The following is a 21,472-nucleotide window of genomic DNA, read 5'->3' as shown; positions in this document are numbered from 1 at the left end:
GCCTGCCTCTTCTCCCGCTCAAATCCCAAAGGTCCTCGGGCCGCAGTGGCGCTGGCACAGCAGCTTTCTCGGTCGGGGCGCCGAGTGCCGGAGGGGGCCGACGTGAGGGTGCTCACTGCCCGATGCCCAGTAAGCGAGTTCGGCTCGGCTGAGGGTTTGGGGTCACTTGAGGAGGCGGTGCTTAGTGAGGAAAATCCTCCCGATGGGCCGGTGACCTCTGGCAGGAAGTCGTTCCCGTGACTTCTGACAGGAGAACGGAGGCGGAGAACCTCACTAACGGCCGAGGGATGAACAGGCCGCGGCCTTCGAGGATGGGCAACCCTTGGAGGACACACTCACGGAGCCTGGCGGTAGAAGCCGAGAGCGGGGTGGGGTGAGGGGATGGGGGTGGGGTGGGCAGGGCCGGGGTCTGCGGAACATGGAGCCCTGGGGAGGAGCTGTGGGGGCTGCCCCCATGCTTCTGGGTGGGGCCCAGATCCCTTAGACACAAACTGAGGACCCATCTTCGTTTCCCTCCTTGTGGTCTGCTGGTTTGATGCGGACGGTGTGGATGGTGGAGAGCGGGGCGTGGCGAAGGAAAATGAAAAACAGAGGAGACATTGCAAGGGATTAATAAGTAACCCAGGGTGGGTTCTAACCACTGATCCTCCAGGCCCAATCTCCCACATACTGGGATTAGAGCCCTGCACCACCACGGTCAGCTTCTTCTGACAGTTTTGATTTGTTTCTGTAGGGTGGGATCTCCCTTTGTAGCTCAGGCCTAGTCAAGCTTAGACTGGACTTGTTCTTGCAATCTTTAAATATCTTCTGATGTTTGAAATACTCAGCTTCCTCAAATACCCAGCTTCTCAAATGTCTGGTCTTTCTGTGGGAGGAGTGGTGGTTATGGTGGTGGGTGTTTGTTGTGAATAGACCATACGATCTTTTTCCATGAACACATATTTGCCCAGGTTGATTTCTGATAGCACCATGATTTTACTTTGAAACTGAGCTACAGACTTGCTCACTTTTTAAAAAGAATCGGTGAGACATAGGACCAAAATTCAGATGTCCCAGACGTTAAGAACAGAAATATTTTGCTCTTTTTTTTTTGTTGGGGGGGGAGGGACTCATATAGTGTAGGTTGTGGCCAATTTTGCATTTTTAAAATTGAGAAATGACAAATTGTTTGCTTTGGTTAAAAAGGATACTTTTTTAAAAAAAGAAATCAAAGTTTGGATAGAGATATGTTGAGTAGGATACAGGAGGAGATGGAGAGGGGGAAATGTGCATACATGTCACATGTATTGAATATGTATATGAAATTATCAGTAATATAGGAAAATTATTAAAAAATCAATGTAAAAAGAGGAAAAAACTTAATCTTTCAATGAACAAAGATAATTCTTATTTGATTTTTTGACATTTTAAATTTAGCATTTATTTAAATGATACCTTTGGATTTCCATGACTTCTGAGATTCTTTACCTTTGTGTTTCAACTAAGAAAACATCTGATCGTTTGCCAACAGAAGAAGGGATTTTGGTAGAGTTATGTCTGTAGGCAAGAAGGAGCGCTTAGTGCTTTTTGACTTTGATGATGAAGAAGATGGTCTGAGTGTTTTGAAGAAGGCTCTGTCTGAAGGTACAGCATATCCAGTGTTGGGCATTGATGGTGTCCTGGAGTTCATCTGATTGTTACCTAGTCTCAGATTTCCTGATACTTTCATTTCTAATTTTAGATGTACATTTCTCTACCGGAGTTTTAGTGATGCATATAGCTTCTCTTGGCTCTGTAGTCCCGGTATATTGAGAAATAATGAAGAACTTAAAATGGTTTTACCCAAGGAAGACTTGAAAATTGGTCATATAAAATGCTGGCAAATTGTGAATTGATTCCATAAAACCTGCAAAGGAATTATTTCATTTCTGTAGCTGCTTCAAAAATTTACATTGAGAAAAGTTCCAGAGAAATGCAAATGAAGATAGCACTTTGCTAACTATTAGTAATATAACATAATTAATTTCCAATGTGTTTTTCATTTGTATTGTTAATACAGAAAAGAGCCCAGTGTTGAACAAAGATGAGAGGAAATGCCCTCCTGCAGAAGTGGATGAAGCTATGGGGTAAAATTTTCAAATACATTTTTTTGCCAGTTCAATAGAGTACTTCAAATGTAGTGCCTGTGATTCCTGCTCTAAAGAGGTGGATGAAGATAGATCAGAAATCTGAGGTCATCTTCAGCTATATAGCTATTTCAGCCTAGCCTGGACTCCTTGAGACCTAGTTAGTTGGGAAGAAGGGGTTCAGCAAGAGTGAGAGACAGATAAAAGAAAGTAATGGGGATATACGTGTATGAATTGTCAGCAATAAAATATTAACAAAGGTTTACTTTAGTTGTCTAAGAAATATTTTATGTTATGTATGTTGCATGTGACATTTGTTCCAACCCATATGCTATATATTATAAATAAATAAAAGAACTTTTTGTGTAAAGTTTTGTGTGTGCTAGGCAAATGATCTACCACTGAACTATATTTCCAGCTTTAATTTTTATTGTAATTTCTTCACAGAGATGAAATACACACTATGTTGGATAAATTCAGAGGTATGTTTTTTGGAGATAAGTATGTTAACACTATATATTAATTCTTATGTAAAAGGAAGTGTTAATTGGTGTTCTATAGAACTGTCATTTAATGCTTTCTTAGCACTGGATTTCACATGAATTTTGTGATTTAAAAACATAAATTTTGCCGCTTAAAATTTTCCATGATAAAACAAAGTAAAAATGATGCCTTTAGACCTGTGAGTCTCATATAGAATTTTAGAAGAAAAAAATAGATGGAGAAAATTTTACAATTCTTTCTATTCCCAGACTAATAGTTCCCACAAGTGATTCTATGTATCAGGTTTTTATTTCCAAAATGTATTTTGTAAGACTCTTGCTGAAATCCCTTTTCTGTGAAGGAGAGCATGATCCTGAACACTAATAAAATTCTTCATTATTATTTGTTAAGATTTATTTTCTTTTTAATTATGTGTCTCCATGGGGGTATGTGCACATGTAAGTGTCTGTCACACTCTGAAGATGGAGTAGGATATCCTGGAGCTGGAGTTAGAGGCAGTTGTGAGCTGTGTAACATGGAACTGGGAAATGGTCTCAAGTCCTCAAAAGAGCAGCAAGCACTTGTAACCACTGAGCCATCTCTCCAACCCCTTTATAATTACTTTTATATCCAAAACTGTGAGGGTACTGGCTTATTGGTCAAGACTGATTGCTTCCCTTGTAAATGACCTGAGTTCTGTTCCCAGCATCCTCATGGTAGATCACAGCCATTTCTAACTCCATTTCTGAAGGATCTTATTCCTTCTTCTGATCTCTGTGGGCACATACAAGTTATATATACATACATGCATGCAAAACATTCATCTACATCAAGTGAAGAAAATCGAAAGTAAAAGTTGTGAAAGGGAAAGATCTGAAATTTAAATTCTGTTCATAAGTTGTATAAATTCCCTTTTATATAGTATTTTGTTAATTACTTTGTTAATTTTGTGTTGCTTCCTTGTTTTTAAGACAGGATCTTACTGTGTAGTTCGAGTTGATCTGGAACTTGATCTGAAGCCCAGTCTAGGCTTAAACTGTAGATCTCCTGTCGCAGCCAGAGGTTGAAATTGGAATGTCTTCCTCAGTCATTTCGTGTGTGTGTGTGTGTGTGTGTGTGTGTGTGTGTGTGTGTGTGTAAGAGAGAGAGAGAGAGAGAGAGTTTTGCCGTCATATATACATGCAAAACATGCTTGTCTCTTGCCTTCAAGAGCCAGAAGAAAGAATTTATTCCTCTAGGAATGGAGGTATAGATCATTGCGAGGCGCCACGTGTGTGTGCAGGGGAAATGAACCCAAGTTCTCTGGAAGAGCAACCAATGTTGTTAAGCACTGAGAAATCTCTCCAGGGCCTTCCTTTTTTTTGAGACAGGATCTCTTTGTATCTGGACCTCATCATTTCAGAGAGATTGAATGTCCAAGGAGTCCGAAGGAGCTGCCTGTCTCTGCCCCTCAGTGCTGTGGTCAGGGACACACAACATCACAGCTGGCTTTTATGTGGGTGGTGGGGATTCAAACTCAGGGCCTCATGCTTGGCATAGAAGGCATTTTAAACACTGAGCCATTTCCCCAGACAAAAGCTATTTTTCTATCTTCGGTATTTTGCTAGTTTTATAAAAATATATTTAGGATTATCATTGTCAATATTTTATACAAATATCTTATTTTTTAAATATGACTTGGATTATAATACTCAAGAGAGTAATTTTATGTATTTTAAAGCTTGAGTTATAAGACGATACTTCAGGATCATTTCTGTAGTTAAAAGTTTGACTTCTAACCACAGTTTAAATGCTGGCTAATAAAGCTCATTTCAGTGGGACATTATTTGTTTTGAATTTAGAAGTATTTCCCTTCTGCTAAGCTGTTTGTGAAGCACTTAAAATTTGTCCCAAAAATTTTTCTCCTGGGTTCATTATTATTGTGCCTAATTTTAAAATTATCTTCCATTAGGAAAATCAGAACTAAGGTAAGGTTGAACATTTCTCATCCAAAATATATAGGGCCAAAAATATTTTGGAATTCAGAGGTTTGTGTATTTTATTTTATTTGCATTGACTTCATTGGTTGTCAATCCCTAGTGTGAAAATGCAAAATTCTAAGTACTCTACAGTGGGAAACTTTTTGTGCACCATGTTGGTGATATATTTCAATTTAATTTTAAGTGTCAGTGATACTGTTTAATAATCTTTAGCCATATCTATATATCTATATCTATGTATCTATATCTATATATATATACTTGAATATTTAGGAACAATTGAAGCTCTTTTTAACATCAACCTTTATTTTCGATATAGATGGGATTAATAAATCTCTTCTTGAAAAGAGAAGAAGAGTGCAAATCTTCTCTGAAACTGTTTCCAAAAAGAGTAGCTACAAGATGAAACAAGTTTGGGGAACCAAACAACAGCGAATGTAAGTTTGCTGGCATTTTTAAGCGCCAAGTTTATATCATCTCTGAGTATATATTGGTGCAAATTACTTATGAAAATAGTATCACCTGTCTATTGGAATCTCCAGTGAAATGTTTCAATTGAATTTTCTCTAAGTAAGTAGTAGTACAGCTGTTGATTTTAAATACAGTGCTTTTACTCTGTGAGGAAAGTCACGAGGCATGAGAAAACCCAGTCTCAGAGCTTTATTTTGGGGCCTGAGTGAAGAGAGCATGGCAGGCCTGTGGAAGAGATACGTGAGGAGAAGGGACAGAGGTGGGAGGAGAAGAGAGAGGGGAAGAGTCTGTGATCAGCTTTTTAGGGATTTCCCTGCACATGCGCATTTGGCCTTAAGGAACTATGCCATGCATGTGCAGATTACCTGACTGCACTGTACGCATTTGCGTAATGCGCAGCATAGTGATGATGTAAGTCCCCTTGCTTAGCTACTGAACTGCGCATGTGTGGTCATACAACTGGAGGAGTGGCAGAATCCCATGCCTTCATAGAAGTGAGACATATTTCGTGGACGTCAGTGAAGATTACATGCTCTTCCTTCCAAAGAACAATTGAGAGAGTTATTATTTTAAAAGTAATTCATGTTCACTCTGGAAAAACATTTATTACATAAATGGTAGATGACATATAAACTATTCAATGTCTTTTAGTTAACTGTGTGGACAATGTAAAATATAGTTCATTTTACATCAAAACTAATTTGTGTTATTTTAATTTACCTAACTATTCTTTGTACCAAATCATATCTGCCAAAAGGGATTAGTAAAATATTTCTACTTAGAAATAATTTACTTTTTGTATTTTTTTTTATTTGAAACTGGATTTCCCTGTGTAGCACTGGCTGTCCTGGAGCTTTCTCTGTAGACCAGGCTTGCCTCGAACTCACAGAGATCTGCTTGTCTCTGCCTCCTGAGTGCTGGGATTAAAGATATGCACCACCACCACCCAGCTGAAGTAATTTGCTTTTTATTGGAACCTGTAGAAAAAGTGAAAAATTATTTGGAGATGAAATTAATCTTCCCTTGAAATATGTGTGTGTTTATATGTATATGTGTGTATGTATATATATGGGAGATATATACATGATATATATGTATCCTTATATTTTATATATACACATATATGATAAAATTTCCTTGGACTTCAAGAGGCAAACCATATGAGAAGATTTTTAGTAAGGAAAAGACGTATTTTTAGAATTTATATAAATCTACTTTTACTCTTGGGTTCCCACCAGAATATTTAAACTGTGAATCTGTTATGATTTCCTTCTTTTTTATCGTATAAAATATGTCAATTCAATTTTGTTTTAATTATTTTCATATTGGTATAAAATATGAGCCTTTATTCTTATGTTTTACAGGCTGGAAGTTAACAATAAGTATTACCCGCAGTTGATGCATCTGTTTAAGCAGTGGGATTTGGAGAAGCAGAAATACAAGAAACAGCAAGAAAACCTAATTGTTGGTATCGCAATTAGCTTTATAATTAATCTTTGATAGCAAGATTTCAAGTAGGACTCTAGATGCTCGCCTTCAATAGGCCTGGGGAGCTAACCCAAGGTGCATTACCACTGTTACCCAGTTCTGGTCCTGCAGAACTGTAACCACAGAAGTATAGGCAAATATACCACAGATTCCACTGGGCTCCTTATAGTAGCTGGGATTCTTATCATTTCAAACAAAAGAAACTTTTGAAAGACTGAAGGTGGTTTACTTCTTGCTGTGAAACAAATCGTGGGTAAGTTAGATTTAGGTACGGTTGAATGGAAAACGGGGGTATTTTAGGAACTATCTTTCTTGATGTTGTTGCAAGTTCTTCTTGGGGTTACTAAGTTAATCCTTCCAATCCTATGTTTCCTCCAACATTGGAACATGCAGTGGACTGAGACAGACTTTCTCACTACTGCTGATAGAACAGCATCACCGAGTTCTTTGTGGTCATTTGCCCATTCCTGAAAAAACACACTGTACTTAGATTATGATTTGGTTTAGCTTTTCTTTCCTTTATTCCTTTCCTCTCTCCCTCCCTTTCTCCCTTCCCTCCTTCCTTTCTTTCCTTTCTTTTTCTCTCTTTTCTGTCCCTCTTCCTTCTCCATTGCTCCCCCATACCCTTGCTCCCTGCTTCTTGTGATGTGAAACTGAAGACAGGGCCTTTTACAAACTAGTGAATCACACCACGGCCAAACCACAGCACCAGTACAGGAAACGGTTTACTTTCAATGTCCAGAGCTGTAACACAACTCAAGTCCCCCTCACACATTATATAGCTGTATTAGTTACTCTTTATATTTTCTTCTTTCATTGCTTATAATCATCAAAAAATTAAACCTAAGATCTGGGGAAACAGGTCATATCATATAATTTTGGACTTCATTGGTCAGCTTAGTTTTGCAAATGTTCAATTTGAGGTACACAAGAAATTTTGTCTAGGAAGTGGGTGACTAGGCCAATGACTTGTATATAAGTCTGAGATTCAGGAGAGAACGCTGAACTAAAGCTACAAAGTTAAAATTCTCCGCTTAAATGCAGTTTTTTAACCATAATCCTACATGAAATCACCAAGGGAGTGATTAAAAATGTAAATAGAAAGTCTGAGGATAGGCCACTAGGGGCCTAGTTGGTAGAAATTCAACTACCCCAAATGAAGGAAGTATTTATAAAGAAAAGACCCTTAATTGTGCCATATACTGCCTATAGACCAGATAAGCTAGATTTAACAACAGGAAGTCATTGGTGTATTGGATAGAATGATTTGGTTGGAAAAATGAGTACAAAACTAATTAGAAGCAGGTGTGGTACTGACGAGTTTAGTCCCAACACTTGCAAGGCCAAGGCAGGTAGATCTCTCAGTTCGAGGCCAGCCTTTTCTACAGAGTGTGATCCAGACAAGACAGTAAGACTGTCTGAAAAAATAAAAGGAATTAGAATTAGAATTGGTACAGGACAGAACAAGAAAGAAAGGACTGCTTAGTAGGAGAACAAATGAAACAGAGTTTGTAGAGATTCTTGTGTGATTTGGCTTTTTGAGCTAAGAGAGATAACGTGTTTGTGTGTTAATAGGAATAATCTTTTTGTTGTTGTTTTGGTTTTTTGAGAGAGGGCTTCTCTGTGTAACATCCCTGGCTATCCTGGAACTCCCTCTGTAGACCAGGCTGGCCTCGGACTCACCTCCCTCTGCCTCCCAAGTGCTGGGATTAAAGGTGTGTGCCACCACTGCCTGGCAAAAGGAATGATCTGTAGACAAATTAATTATTTACTTTTTTGTGGTCCTGGGGGCCTGAAATTAGAACCTAGGGTTTCATCCATGATAGCAAATGCTCTTAGCACTAAGCTATATCCACAGACATTTCTTACTTTTCCTTATGAGACAAGGTTTCATTAAATTTCCCAGGCTGGCATGTGGTTCAGTCATGCCTTGTCCTTGTGATCCTTATGCTTCATCCCCCCAAGCAGCTGATATGCCAGAAAAGTTAACTGGCCTGGCTAGAGGGTCAAATTACAAATGTAAGGTAGAGGAGGTAAAAGCTGAGTTCTTGAGTTTGAATAGGCATGTGAGACAGAACATGGTCAAGATACTGTATCCTGAGAAATGAGAGCATAGACAGATACAGGTTGGTAAAGAGAGACTCGATGTTTTCTTTCTGATGTTTCTGTATACATAGTGAAATAAGGTCATCAGGTAGTGAAAATGTTTCCACCAAGTAGACTAGCTAGAGTTGAATTTTGCAAACTCGGGGTTTAGAAAAGTAAAAGTGAGAGAGTTAAAATTAATTATATTGTAGACATTGAGATTTCAGAGAATGAGCTCTTACTTGGATAATGAAGATTTTCTACTTGTTCTCATGTGGTGGTGCATGCCGGTAATGACAGATATTTGGGAGACTAAGGAAAGAAGCACAAGTCCCAGCTAGCATGTTCAACATAGGGTGACCCTGTCTCAAAAAGTTAAACAATTCCTTTTCAATGAATGGTAGGATCATTACATTGCATATTAATTATTTATAAAATTACTTAAACTTAGACATAATCTTTGTCAAAGTCAAATGTTAAATGTATTCATTTTCAAATTATTTCTTTTGACTTCAGTATGGAATTATTCTTTTGCTTTAAGGATGAGAATGTAGCTTAGAGATACAGCGTTGACCTATAAAATATAAAGATTAGAAGAACAACAAAAACATTTTCCAAAATACATAAGCATTCCTTTACATTTGTAGAATATTTTCCAACAACAGAAGATGATACTAAGACAGTGCAAAATTAAACAGATGCAGAGAATGAAACTAATTATGCAGATGGTTACACGATACATACAGGTATGTTGTACCCAGAAATGGAACACCTCAGATAATTTGTGTATAATGTTGATTTTCCAGCTGATTAGGGAAACATTTTATATGAAATTTTAACTGCTTTTCAGTTTGAATTGTTATGGACAAAAGTGGTAAGTATAGTTGTAGAGCTCTAATTGTTTTGTGATGATTATTCAAGATAGGAAATGCAAATTAGTAATTTTACCTAACAATGTACTTGTCATGCATCATAGTCATAGCTGATTAACTCTTGAGTCGCCATTTTCTGTTTATCGGAGATCAAGTCTGTGATTGATTTCTACATTATCATCTGTATTTGCATCCCAGTGTTTGTTGAATAGGAAATACTGGATTGAAATTGTGGACTTTTTCTTTTCAAATGTATTGTAGAAGTACTTTCTGACATCCTCAGTTCTGGAATGTTACACTGACCAAAAATGACTGTAATGCTACTTTATAATCATTAGAGGTAACCAAGATAGTACTAGACTGTTGAGGAGATTTTTAGATTGAGAGTTGCCTGTTTATACATAAGCATATTACTAAACTTGGTTCTCAATATTAAATAGTTTTAAAAGGATGTTAAAAGGTATGTTATTAAAATTTTTAAAATATCTTTCATGGAAACAAAAGTTATTTTAAGTGTTTTCAGGCAGGAACTTGTCAGCTTTCTGTAATGTTCCCTAGGAACAGTTTTTTGATTGGTATCAATATTTGATAAAGCACTAATCAAGCTTTCACCTAAATAGTATCATCACTGAATATTCCCATTTACCATTAGGAACATTAGTGTAATGTTTAACTCTTCCATATCTTTTAGGTTCTGAAATTGAGCTTCTGTGCAGTGGCTCATTATTTCATCAAGTCTTTCTTATCACTGTTAGCCTTAGTTCATTCTTTCTGCTGGAAACCTTATCATCTTTGTACTTTGAAAACTCTTAACTGATTTCTCTTCTTCAGTCCATCCTTCATAGGTCTGTCATGTTGTCTTTCTACAACATCTCTTCCTTCCTACACATCCATCAGTGACTTCTCAGGTGTTATAAGTTTCTTAAATACATTCTAGCTATTTAGATTCCCCAGGACTGAGTCTCGTTTTAAGCACCATTTCCTCCATGTACCTACTATCCCCACCTCTACCAAATGCTTTGTCTCACCCCACAGACTGTACTCCTGTGCTCTGGGAGTGTTGTTCTCCAATATGTTTCAGTCCTCCTTATCTGTTGATGTCTTGTTCATTTGCCAGCTAAACTAAAATCTTTACCACTCTAATCTCTGTAGATACAGAAAGCTGCATTTCTATTTGTATTTTAACTTATTTGCACTGTTGTTTATATTGTTCCTCATTGAAGAAAAATAAAGCAATCTCCTCTTACTATTGTTATTGTTATTATTACTACATTAAGTAATTCATTTTGGGGACAATAGGAAGTAGAATAATAGTTTATTGAGTGGATAGTAAAGGTTTAAAATTGATTTCTTTTGGCTGGATGTGATGGTACATGCCTATACTGCTAGTATTAAGGAGGCTAGGGTAGGGGGATATCAAATTTGAGGATTGACTGAGCTACATAGTGAGACCCTGCCTTAAAAAATGCTTCATATATATATGAAGTTTTTTAAATGTAAAAAACCCTGAATGCTAAAACGTGATATTTCTGAGACAGGTCTCACTCTATTGCCTTATCAGGCCTGCTATGTAGGCCAGACAAGCCTTGAATTCACAGAGATCCACTTGTCTTGGCCCTCAAGTGCTTGGATTAAGGGTATGCCCCACCATATACAGATTAAAAATGTAATTTTCAATTTACGTAATTTAAAAAGATTCCCACAGTACAGATCATTTCCTTCCCTTAGTGGATTCATGTCACATTTACCACTAGTCCAAATAAAATATAACCTGACATTTGGAAACCTACTAGAAAATTTCAAAATTATCTTACTGTTGGGACCTTGTAGTCTTAATCCTATGTCTTTAGTCTTTGCTTTTCTTTGAGTCAGGTCCCAATGTGTTGCTCAGGCTTACTTCTAGATCTCTGTTCTCCTTCTTGAGCCTCCAGATACCTAGGAATCATGTGAAACTGCACAACATTTTTGTTGTTGTTTGTTTGTTTTTGCTTCATCTTGACCTTAACAGTTCATTAAACCTTTGTTTGGGAGAAAGTATGCTAATTTAGTCTCTTTAACAACATTTGATTTATAGCTGATGTCTTTTACTTCATTCTATATTATTATTATTCATTTCTAATTTATAATGTTTTGAAAAATGGAATAAATAATAACCATTGATGAGTATTAATAAAGTCTCACTTTGAAAATAAATTTTACAATTTAGAATCTAAGATGAAACACGATGGTTTACAACTGAACTTGCCTTTTGTGTTTTAGATTTTGTTTTTTTTTTTTTTTTTTTTTGGTTTTTCGAGACAGGGTTTCTCTGTGTAGCTTTGCGCCTTTCCTGGAACTCACTTGGTAGCCCAGGCTGGCCTCGAACTCACAGAGATCCGCCTGCCTCTGCCTCCCGAGTGCTGGGATTAAAGGCGTGCGCCACCACCGCCCGGCTTGTGTTTTAGATTTTGAAGAACATTGAGGATAAGAATAATAATGATCGAACTACTGCTTCATTTGTTGAACTTAATAAAGAAATAGCTGAGTATCAAAAGAAATACATGATGGAAACGGTAAGTTATATTTTAATCTGGGAGTTTTATACATATATATATAAAATTTAGCAGAAGCACTGAAGTATTTTATTTTAAAATATGCATAATAACTAAAAATTCATCATTTTTATTTTCTCCTTCTATGAGACAGCAGCAGCAAGAGATTGCAAGTATTCGAAAGTCTCTTCAATCCATACTATCTTCATGATTCTTTGAAGAAAACTTGAACCTGTGTGGAACAATATAATTCTAATGTTAGATAAAAAGCATGTTTTTATGGTGGAAATTCACATTTAAATAAAATGAGAACAGGCAAATAACTAGCACCTATTCTGACGTTTCCAGGTTTTTAACTCTTTTGTTGTTAATTAGTGAGATTTTTCTGTGCAGCAATGTGAATTCACTTTTGTGAATAAAGATTAGTTTGTTTGTTTTTTGCCATCAGCGTATTGCTTTGTTTTATTTTAGAGACATGATCTTACCATGTGACCCAGACTAGTCTCCTATTTCTGAGCTCAAGTGATCCTCACAACTCAGCCTCCAAAGTGCCTGTGATTTTTAATTTTGATTTGCTGATATATGTATAGAATTTATGTATATGTACTATATGTATAATGCTTATCTCAAAATTGAACATGTTTATGTGCCTCTTCATGAAAAGGCAGTAGCAAAAGATTGCAAATTCTCTCAAAAGCTTTTACAAATTATTATTGTACTTTTCAAATAAAATAAAAATGGCATGTGACTGGCAGCCATTCCTCTGTAGCAAGGTTTCAACTCTTTTATTGTAAAAGTGATTTTTTTCCTCTAACACTGTCAACTCATTTTATCATCAATAAAGAGTATTTAAGATTAAGTTTTGGCTTCTGAATATTTTTTAATCACTCATAACAGGTACCACATACTATTATAGAATGTCAAATTTGGGCATTGTATTATGTTATAGGTTTTCTTGTCTTGTCTCGTTTTTGAGACAAATTCTGTGTTTCCCAAACTTTGCTGCCAATGTTACCTCTTCTTATGCTAGTATTTCACCTCCATATAAATAAAGGTGGCGAGTGTTTTCCATCTTGCAGCAGTTGGTAAATACTACAGGCAGACTGTTAAAGACTTTAGTAAATGAGTTCACTATGTAGTAGTGTTGCACAGGTTCAATAATAGGTATTAAGTTGCTCAACATTCTATTAGGAGCTCATTTTCTCATTTAAATGAGAACATTCCCATGCACTAAAATATGTTCTGTTCCTGTATTTTAGGAATAGGAATAGCTTTTCTGTATACATGAATCAGTTGAAAACATCAAAGCCTGTTGCTTGAAGTTCACATTGGTTTTTCTATGGTAAAGGGTCTCAGAACACCTCACATCTATATTCCATGAAATTTCTTCTTTCTCTTTGATGAAATATAAATGCAACCTTGGGTCAGTAGCATTTGAATGATTGAATATCACTGGGAAGTGGTTTTGTCTGCACCCCTGGTGCACTTTCTATATTTTGACCATATTTCCTGGCCCCCAGTAAACAATTTGACTTTGATTTTCCTTCACAAGTCTACTCCCCGCTGCCCACCAGCCAATTTTCCTGCTCAATCTCATAATAAAGGAAGATAGTAAAAGGATATGTCTTGTTGAGTTTTAGCTCTGGCTTACTGATTATTTCCCACATTCTTTAACATTTTTTATTATCTGGTGCAGTTCTGTTCAGATGGGGACTAGCCAGCCAAAATCCTGTAGGCCCCAGCTGCTGGAAAGACAGTCAGCTCCACCTGATGCAGTTCCACACAGACAGGAACCATCCAGCCAGGGAAGACATCCAAGGCACCAGGCAGGTGGATGTCATTGTGATAAGCAGTTAAGTAGTGGAGAAATGGGAGAGAGAGAGAGATGTGGAATAGTTCATATGCTGTGGAAAAGACATAGAACGGAAGAAATCAATATGGTGAGGACTAGGCACATGTTAGAGGCCTGTTTGCCACCTGGGGCCATGGTGAAGGTGGCAAGGAGTAGACTGAGGGGGGAGGTCTGCTTGCCACCTAGGGCCATGGTCATGTCCAGCCAGGCTCCTGCCAAGGGCCATGTACTGGGTCCCTGGTCCTACAATAGCCAGGTTCTGTGTTGATATCCATGGCTCCTGTTGCCTTCTAGTGCCACGCTGATTCCAGTGGGCTGGGCCACCTCCTGGGGTTGTGTGTGGTCCATGAGCCACACTGCCACTGGGGACTCACTGATCTGGGCGGACTTTGCTGCCACCTGGGGCCATAATGACAAGTGGACGTAGGCTGCTGCCAAGGACTATGTCTATGTCCATGGTCCTACCACAGCTAAGATCGATGGGGATGTCCATGGCCTACATTACCACCAAAGGCCACATGGAACATGAGTTCTGGACTGCAACCTGTGGCCTTGTTTGGTGTCCAGGAGCCATGCTACTGCCAGAGCCAGTCCAAGTAATGTATTGCCATCAAAGATCACATAGAGGCCCAGGGTTGGGGCTGAACTGAGGCCTTGATGGTGTCCGACGGCCATGTGGCCACCAGAACCATTCCCACGGAGTGGCCATTCCTTCCATCCAGAGCCAGGATGTTGTCTAGGCCCAAGCTGCTGCCAAGGACCATGTCTGGATCCATGGTCCAACTGCATCTGGGGTCTGCATCAATATCTGTGGCCTGTGCCAGCATTTGAGTGAAATTAGAGGGCCATGCTGAGTCAGACACACCCTTCACTGGTCCTGGAAAGCTGTTCTTGCCTCTCACTGGACACTAGAGCAAGAGAGCTGGCCCCTGCACTTGCTAGAGAGCCCCACCCCTCACCACAGACAAGGGTGAACCCACCCTGATGGCATGAATGTAAGGGAGCTGAATCTGCCCTCCTCCAGAGGTGGGTGGCCCCAGTGGCCTGGAATAACCAGCTCAGTTACCACCCAGACCCACAGCTGGGCCTTGGGTTGGCCCACTATGGCAACTGCCCCATCTAGGACCTGCTGGAGCTTGTGAAGGCACTGGTCCTGTGGAACAATACCCGCAGGATCTCCAAACTCAGGGTGGCCACAGGATATCCAAGAGGAGTTCTGGTGAGGATCCAGTGAGGATGGTGTGCCAGAAACCAGAGGCCTTGAACCAGACCAGTGACTCATTGCAATGAACATTTGCTAGTAAAGCTGATAGGACAAAAGGCTAAATACTGTGTGACACACCGAGGCTCCCCAGGCCACCACGGCAAATGAAGAGGCAGGAAAGTGAAAGGACTGAGCAGACACCAGAACAGGCTGCTCACTCTCCTCTTAGAGATCAGGCCTCAATTTCAGTTTCCTGAGAATGGACAGGCAGTTTCTGAGGAAGAGCCATAAACAAAGGGTAATTAATCACAGGAGCCCCTGACAACAGAGACAAGGGAGATAAGATACACCAAGCCTGGGCCACTGAGCCAGCCCCCACAGTCAGTACATGCTAGGCCAGCCAGCCTCCACAGCAGCTCAAAGACAAAGCTTGGGACTTGGGCAGGCCTGCCCCCAAATGGAAAACTGTAGCCTGACCAGCCTCTAACTATCCCTGGCCAATTAGAATGTACTAATAAAATTGTCACTTGCTTGAGCCAATCATATCTAAAATGACCTAACTGCTCTAGGAATTCTCCTTGGCTATGCTTAAAAGGAGCCCACACATCCCTCTCGGGGACATCTCCATCTTGCTTTTGTGTGGGATGGCAGGCCCCAGCATGCTGGAATAATAAATACTCTTGCTGATTGCATACAGGGATAGTGGTCTTTTGTGGGATTTCTCCAGGATCCTAACAGAAAGAAGGAGAAAGGAAGAGATTTTTTGTTGTTGTTTTGGTTTTGGTTTAGTTTTGCTGGGATTTTTGTTTTTGCTTTTGTGTGTTTCTTTGCTTTGCTTACTTTGTTTTATTTTCTTGTGGGGTGTGTGGCAGGGGTGAGGGGAGAATATAGAAGAGCTAGGAGTTGAGCAGAATTGGGGTGCATGATGTGAAACTCCCAAAGAGTCAATAAAGAAGTTAAATTAAAAGTGGAGTATAAAGGTTGGGGACACTAGAGAAAGGGTACTCCATCTATGAATGTATGGGGAAGCCATTATCTATACTGGGTGAAGGCTTTCCAGTGTGGCTGCTTTGGGGTCACTAATGGCTCACTCATGTTCTGCAAGTAAGCCTGATGAGCCCATTGGTTCCCCCAGGGGGATTTGACCTTATGAAGTGGGATTAGATGTTGCCTCGGCCTCAAATGACTTATCCTTTGTGCCTGGTAACTGATAAAAAATGTACTTATTCTAAAATCAAAACCTACATTTTTTTTTGTTTTCCGAGACAAGGTTTCTCTGTGTAGCCCTCAGTGTCCTAGAACTTACTCTATAGTTTTTTAGTTAACACACATTATATTACTCAGGTTCAAGTTTTTCTCAAGACTCAAAGACTCATCAGAATAACATTTCTTTTTTTTTTTTTTTTTTGTTTTTTGAGACAGGGCTTCTCTGTGTAGCTTTGCACCTTTCCTGGAACTCACTTGGTAGCCCAGGCTGGCCTCGAACTCACAGAGATCCGCCTGGCTCTGCCTCCCAAGTGCTGGGATTAAAGGCGTGTGCCACAACCGCCCGGCGCTACATTTCTTAAGTGTCATATTTAAGCAAACAAAGTATGTTGGGACTTCTACTTTTCCATGTTATTACTATTCAATATTTAACTATCTATAATTTTTCCTTGCAACAGAGACATTTGGTTTTTAATTTCACTATGTATGCTAGTAAGTAGATTGCCGTTCTCCATGTCCTCCAAACCCTAAAACACAAAAGAATAGTTCAGTTACAAAACACATTTTCATCACAGGCTCTAAAGTTGAAAATTACTTTTCAAAATTAAGAAACTCTTCATATTCAAATAATATTCATTATCTATTCCATCTTCATTAAACATTGTAATATGGGGCTAGAGAGATGGCTCAGCAGTTAAGAGCACTGGTTAAGAGCATTTTCTAAAGGATGTGGGTTCAATTCCCAGCACCCACATAGCAGCTCACAACTGTCTGTAACTCTAGTTCCAGGAGATCTGACACCCTCATACAGACATAGATGCAGGCAAAACACCAATGTACATAAAATACAAATAAACAAGTAAAAAAAACATTTTAATATATAAACACCCAAATTCATACCATAAATCCATAAATGTGTGTGTGTGTGTGTGTGTGTGTGTGTGTGTGTGTGTGTATACAAGGAATCAAAGGCACTTATAGCATGTTCAAAAGCAGTTGTATGTGAATTAACAGTTTAATGAGATGTTAGGGTTAGAAAGAGAAAAAAAAAAAGTGCAGCTGCAGTCACCCTGAAGCTCATTGGAGATCATAAAGAGCTGAACAAGGACAACAAACAAAGCAGTGCACTGTCTCAAACGCAGGGTGGGGCTGGGGATTTAGGTCAGTTGGCAGAGTGCTTGCCTAGCGGGAATGAACCCTGGGTTTGAGACGGAGCACAACATCAACCAAGCTGTGGAGCATGCTTGAAATCTTAGCACTAGGGAGGTGAAAGCAGAAGGATTAGGATTTCATGGTTCTACTCAGGTGTATAGGAAGACCAATGACATCCTGAGCCACAGAAGACCCTGTCTTTAAAGGGAAAAAATAAAAATGTATAGAATTAGAAACACTAGAAAATACAAAAGTCCAATCAATAAATCTGGTGAGTTGGGGAATTTCTGATAAGGTTCTCCAATATCAGGTTACAAAAACAGTCAATGTGAATAACGATAATGAAATAATCTCTACTATGAGTCTGTTTCCTAGTGATAGAAAACAAGAGATAGATTGTGGCACTTTTAGTTTTTACAGCATCTCGCTGGGGAGCCCAAGCTAGCCTCCAGCTTCTCAGCCTTCACTCTCTGGTTCCCCACAACTGTCTTCCTTTGCCTGTACCACTAACCCAGCGAAACTTTGAAGTTAACCCAACTAACATGCCATTTTTTACTTGCTATGTAATGTATACTGCTACGTAAAAATTCTGGAGAGACTTTAAAAAATAATAGCACAAGATAGCGAACACCTCTTAATGGAAAAAAGTAAACAAAATAATTCAAACACTCCATAACTGGACTGGAAATGAATCTATTTTAGCTATAGTGTAGAAAATGGAGTGATTCCAACTAAGTTGGCAAAAGTATAAGGCTTCAAAATTAAAGCAATTGAAAATATTCTAGGGAAAGAGTGAAAACAAAGGATGGAAGTACCCAGAGTGTGGGGTTAGATACAGCAATTATGTAGAAGGATGAGGTTAATGTCAGATGTAGTAAATGGAGGGGATCTTGTAGAATGGAACCTTATAGAGTAGATTTGCAGAAAGAGAGATATCTTACATAGCTTACACGGCAGACCTATGGAGGGTGGCTGGAAGACCAGAGAGAGAACAAGGAATTGGCTAGAGTTCATAGCACCAAAAAACGAAAAGGAACCAATTCTCTGCTGACTATATAAATAGTGTCTTAACTAAAGTACCCCTTTGTGCACCTTGGCCACAGGGCCCATAGGACTCAAGCTCGATCTGACCTGAGAGCCTCCTCCCTGAGAACTAGATTTCATGGTACCAGATGATGGCAGGGAGGACTCCAAAGGAGAGAGGCAGCCTAGAGTCATATTCAGCTACAATGAATACCAACCCCAACAGCTAGCAGCGTGGCACAATAACCCCCAGAATGCAACGGTGGCATGAAAACCTTGGTGGTAACCAACAGCTCTCTAGCTGGACTTAAGACCTGCTCTTTGATGTTTATGCAAATGAGTACAAAGTTCTTCAACAGTGTCCTAAAACTGCTGTTTAAGCCTTGACTTACTAATATGGACAGCTACATACAGATAATCATCTAAACCTGTAAAAACTTTAAAGATTTCATCATTGATTTGTATGGGTGTGTCTACGTATGCACACATGTGCATGTGAGTTGTTCCTGGAGGCCAGAAGAGGGTGTCAGATCCCCTGCAGCCGGAGTTGTGAGCCTCTTGGTGTGGGTGCTGGGAAGCAGATTCCAGGCTCCTGAAAGAGCAGCAAGCACTCTTAACTGCTGAGCTGTCTCTTTGGCCACCGAATCTACAAATTTTAACCTTTACTTATCTTTTGTGTCTGGACTCTCTTTTACAATTATAAATTGGCATATAAAATACTTTTGGTCACTGTAATTATACTAAAATCTAGTATGTCAGGAAAATGCTTCTATAATACATTTAAAACCCAAAATATTCAATAATCTCAGTTAAGCACTTCCTTATTTAACAAATACTGGGGATACAATAACAAATGATAATGGTAAAATGACGTATAGACTTATTACTTGCAGTTAAACAGAGAATAAAGTGTTAACACTCTACGTATTTGATGCATAAGCACATTTCTTTTCCAGTGACTTTATTTTGCTATTTCACAGTTGTAGCAAACAAATCAAGGTGCAAACAGGGTTTATTTCACATTAATATATTAATGGATTTGTGTGTGTGTGTGTGTGTGTGTGTGTGTGTGTCATACAAATAGGGAATTCTCTTTAAATAACCATCTCCTCAATTTGCGTCCAGGAACAACAAGAGCAAATCTTAATGCTTCCAGGGGGTGTGAAGCTTCCAGGGGCAGATGGCAGCTTACAGGTCTGTCAAGGTTCATGGGGGTCACAGGGCCAGCTCTCCCATGCCCACAACACTGAGTCTAGTTCTCCCAGGAGTTGGGCAAGGGCAGCTCTCCAGCTGAGGCAGCCGGTGAGGGTCAGGACCAGCTCTCATGTGCCTAGGCCACCAGGGTCAACTCTCCCATGGCCCTCAGTGGTAACTCTGGCCACAGACATCAACACCTACCCCAGCTGTCATAGGGCCATGGCTGGGCCTTAAGCCACACCTTGCACCCCAATGTTACCATGGCCTTGGAGGCACCTCAGACCACTCAGTTCAGTATGGCCCTGGTGGCAGCATGACCCTGGGATATCAACATGGTCTCAGGCAGCAACCCAAACCAGGGGCATCTATATTTGCCCTGGGTAACAACACAGGCCACAGACATCAACAAAGACCCCAGCTGCAGTAGGGTCATGGATCCAGACATGGCCCTCGGCAGCAGCACAGGCCCAGACATCACATGGCCCTAGATGGCAACACAGTCCACCCATATCAGGCTGTTCCTCACCACCATCATGTCTTCAGTTACTCTTCACTCTACAGAGCACAAACCACTCTGTTTCTCCTTCTCTTCCATTTCTCCACCGCATACCTGTTCATCATAGTGGCGCCTGCCTGCCTGAGCCCCTTGTCATGACTGTCAATATATTCTAAGCTAGCTTCCTGACAGGTGTTTGGTTTTAATACTCTTTTTTCAATACTTGTCTTTACATTTTAAAACATGACACTTTACCAGCAGTGGAGATGCACGCCTTTAATCCCAGCACTCAGGAGACAGAGGCAGGCTGATCTCTACGAGTCTGAGGTCAGCCTGGTCTACAGAGGCAGCCAGGGCTACACAGAGAAACCCCATCTTGAAAGAAAAATATGGCATTTAGTGTCATATTTTCTCTTTTAGGGAAAAAATGCTGTATTTGTGCTGAGAATTGATTTCTGGTATGATTACATTGAAACATCCTATCAAGGAAGAAGGGACGTTTTTCATTAAGTAAAGATGTTTTGTGTCCATATATTTATACAGGCACATACACGTTATACATAGAGTCCAGAAGATGTCACGGGTATCATTCCTCAACTCTAGTCCACGTTATCACGTTATCTTGGAGCTTGCTGATTAGGCTAGTTTGGATGGCCAGTGAGCTCCAGGAATTTTCCTGTCTTCATCCTCCTGCCCTCCCACACCCTTGAATTACAGACCTGCAGCACCACACTGGGCTAATTCACCTGGTTCTGGTGATCCTATTCAAGTCTCCTGCTTGTATGGCAAGCATTTAACTGAACAGGTCTTCTCTCCAGATCCTACTTCTGAACTTTAAAAATCATTGTGTAGATTGAACTTTCTTTGTGTGTGTGTGTGTGTGTGTGTGTGTGTGTGTGTGTGTGTGTGTGTGCATGTGTGTTCTACCATGGCCATATTTAGGCAGAAAAATTAAGTGTGTTATCATTTGGGGTTTTGTTTTGTTTTTGTTTTTTCGAGACAGGTTTTTTTGTGTGTGTAGTTTTGGTGCCTGTCCTGGATCTTGCTCTGTAGACCAGGCTGGCCTTGAACTCACAGAGATCCACCTGGCTCTGCCTTCAGAGTGCTGGGATTAAAGGCATGCACCACCACCATCTGGCACATATATGTTGATTATAATGAACTTGATTTCCTTCATTTTTTCATTTCTGAAAATGCAATGCTGGATCTACTTGGTCTGAGACGCTGCATGGAATGCTTCCTTGAAAATAGCTGGGCCCGATGATTTCCTGTGGAATAGTGCCTTGATTGTTGTCTTGAATTTTTCCCATTCTTTTGTCTCTATTGAG

The 21,472-nt window shown here is 39.6% G+C and overlaps 1 protein-coding gene across 3 annotated transcripts; it reads left to right on the top strand.

Annotated features, from left to right (window-relative positions):
* LOC143270665 (synaptonemal complex protein 3-like) lies at positions 1–12,873 on the top strand. 3 transcript variants are annotated; one of them, XM_076561462.1, is made up of 9 exons: positions 1–129; positions 1,486–1,623; positions 2,039–2,105; positions 2,553–2,587; positions 4,887–5,004; positions 6,403–6,502; positions 9,259–9,357; positions 11,928–12,035; positions 12,169–12,873. In XM_076561462.1, exons 2-9 carry the CDS (start codon positions 1,533–1,535, stop codon positions 12,223–12,225), a joined length of 675 nt encoding a protein of 224 aa, XP_076417577.1. In that variant the 5' UTR covers positions 1–129; positions 1,486–1,532; the 3' UTR covers positions 12,226–12,873. The 3 variants fall into 3 exon arrangements, with proteins under 3 accessions (XP_076417577.1, XP_076417578.1, XP_076417576.1); XM_076561463.1 differs by lacking the exon at positions 1–129 and adding an exon at positions 188–368; XM_076561461.1 differs by lacking the exon at positions 1–129 and adding an exon at positions 189–350.
* The last annotated feature ends 8,599 nt before the right edge of the window (positions 12,874–21,472 follow it).

Source organism: Peromyscus maniculatus, chromosome X (genome assembly GCF_049852395.1).
Source record: "Peromyscus maniculatus bairdii isolate BWxNUB_F1_BW_parent chromosome X, HU_Pman_BW_mat_3.1, whole genome shotgun sequence".
Classification (NCBI taxonomy): domain Eukaryota; kingdom Metazoa; phylum Chordata; class Mammalia; order Rodentia; family Cricetidae; genus Peromyscus; species Peromyscus maniculatus.
Note: the sequence above shows the minus strand (reverse complement) of the source record. Positions and strands in the feature narration are given on the sequence as shown.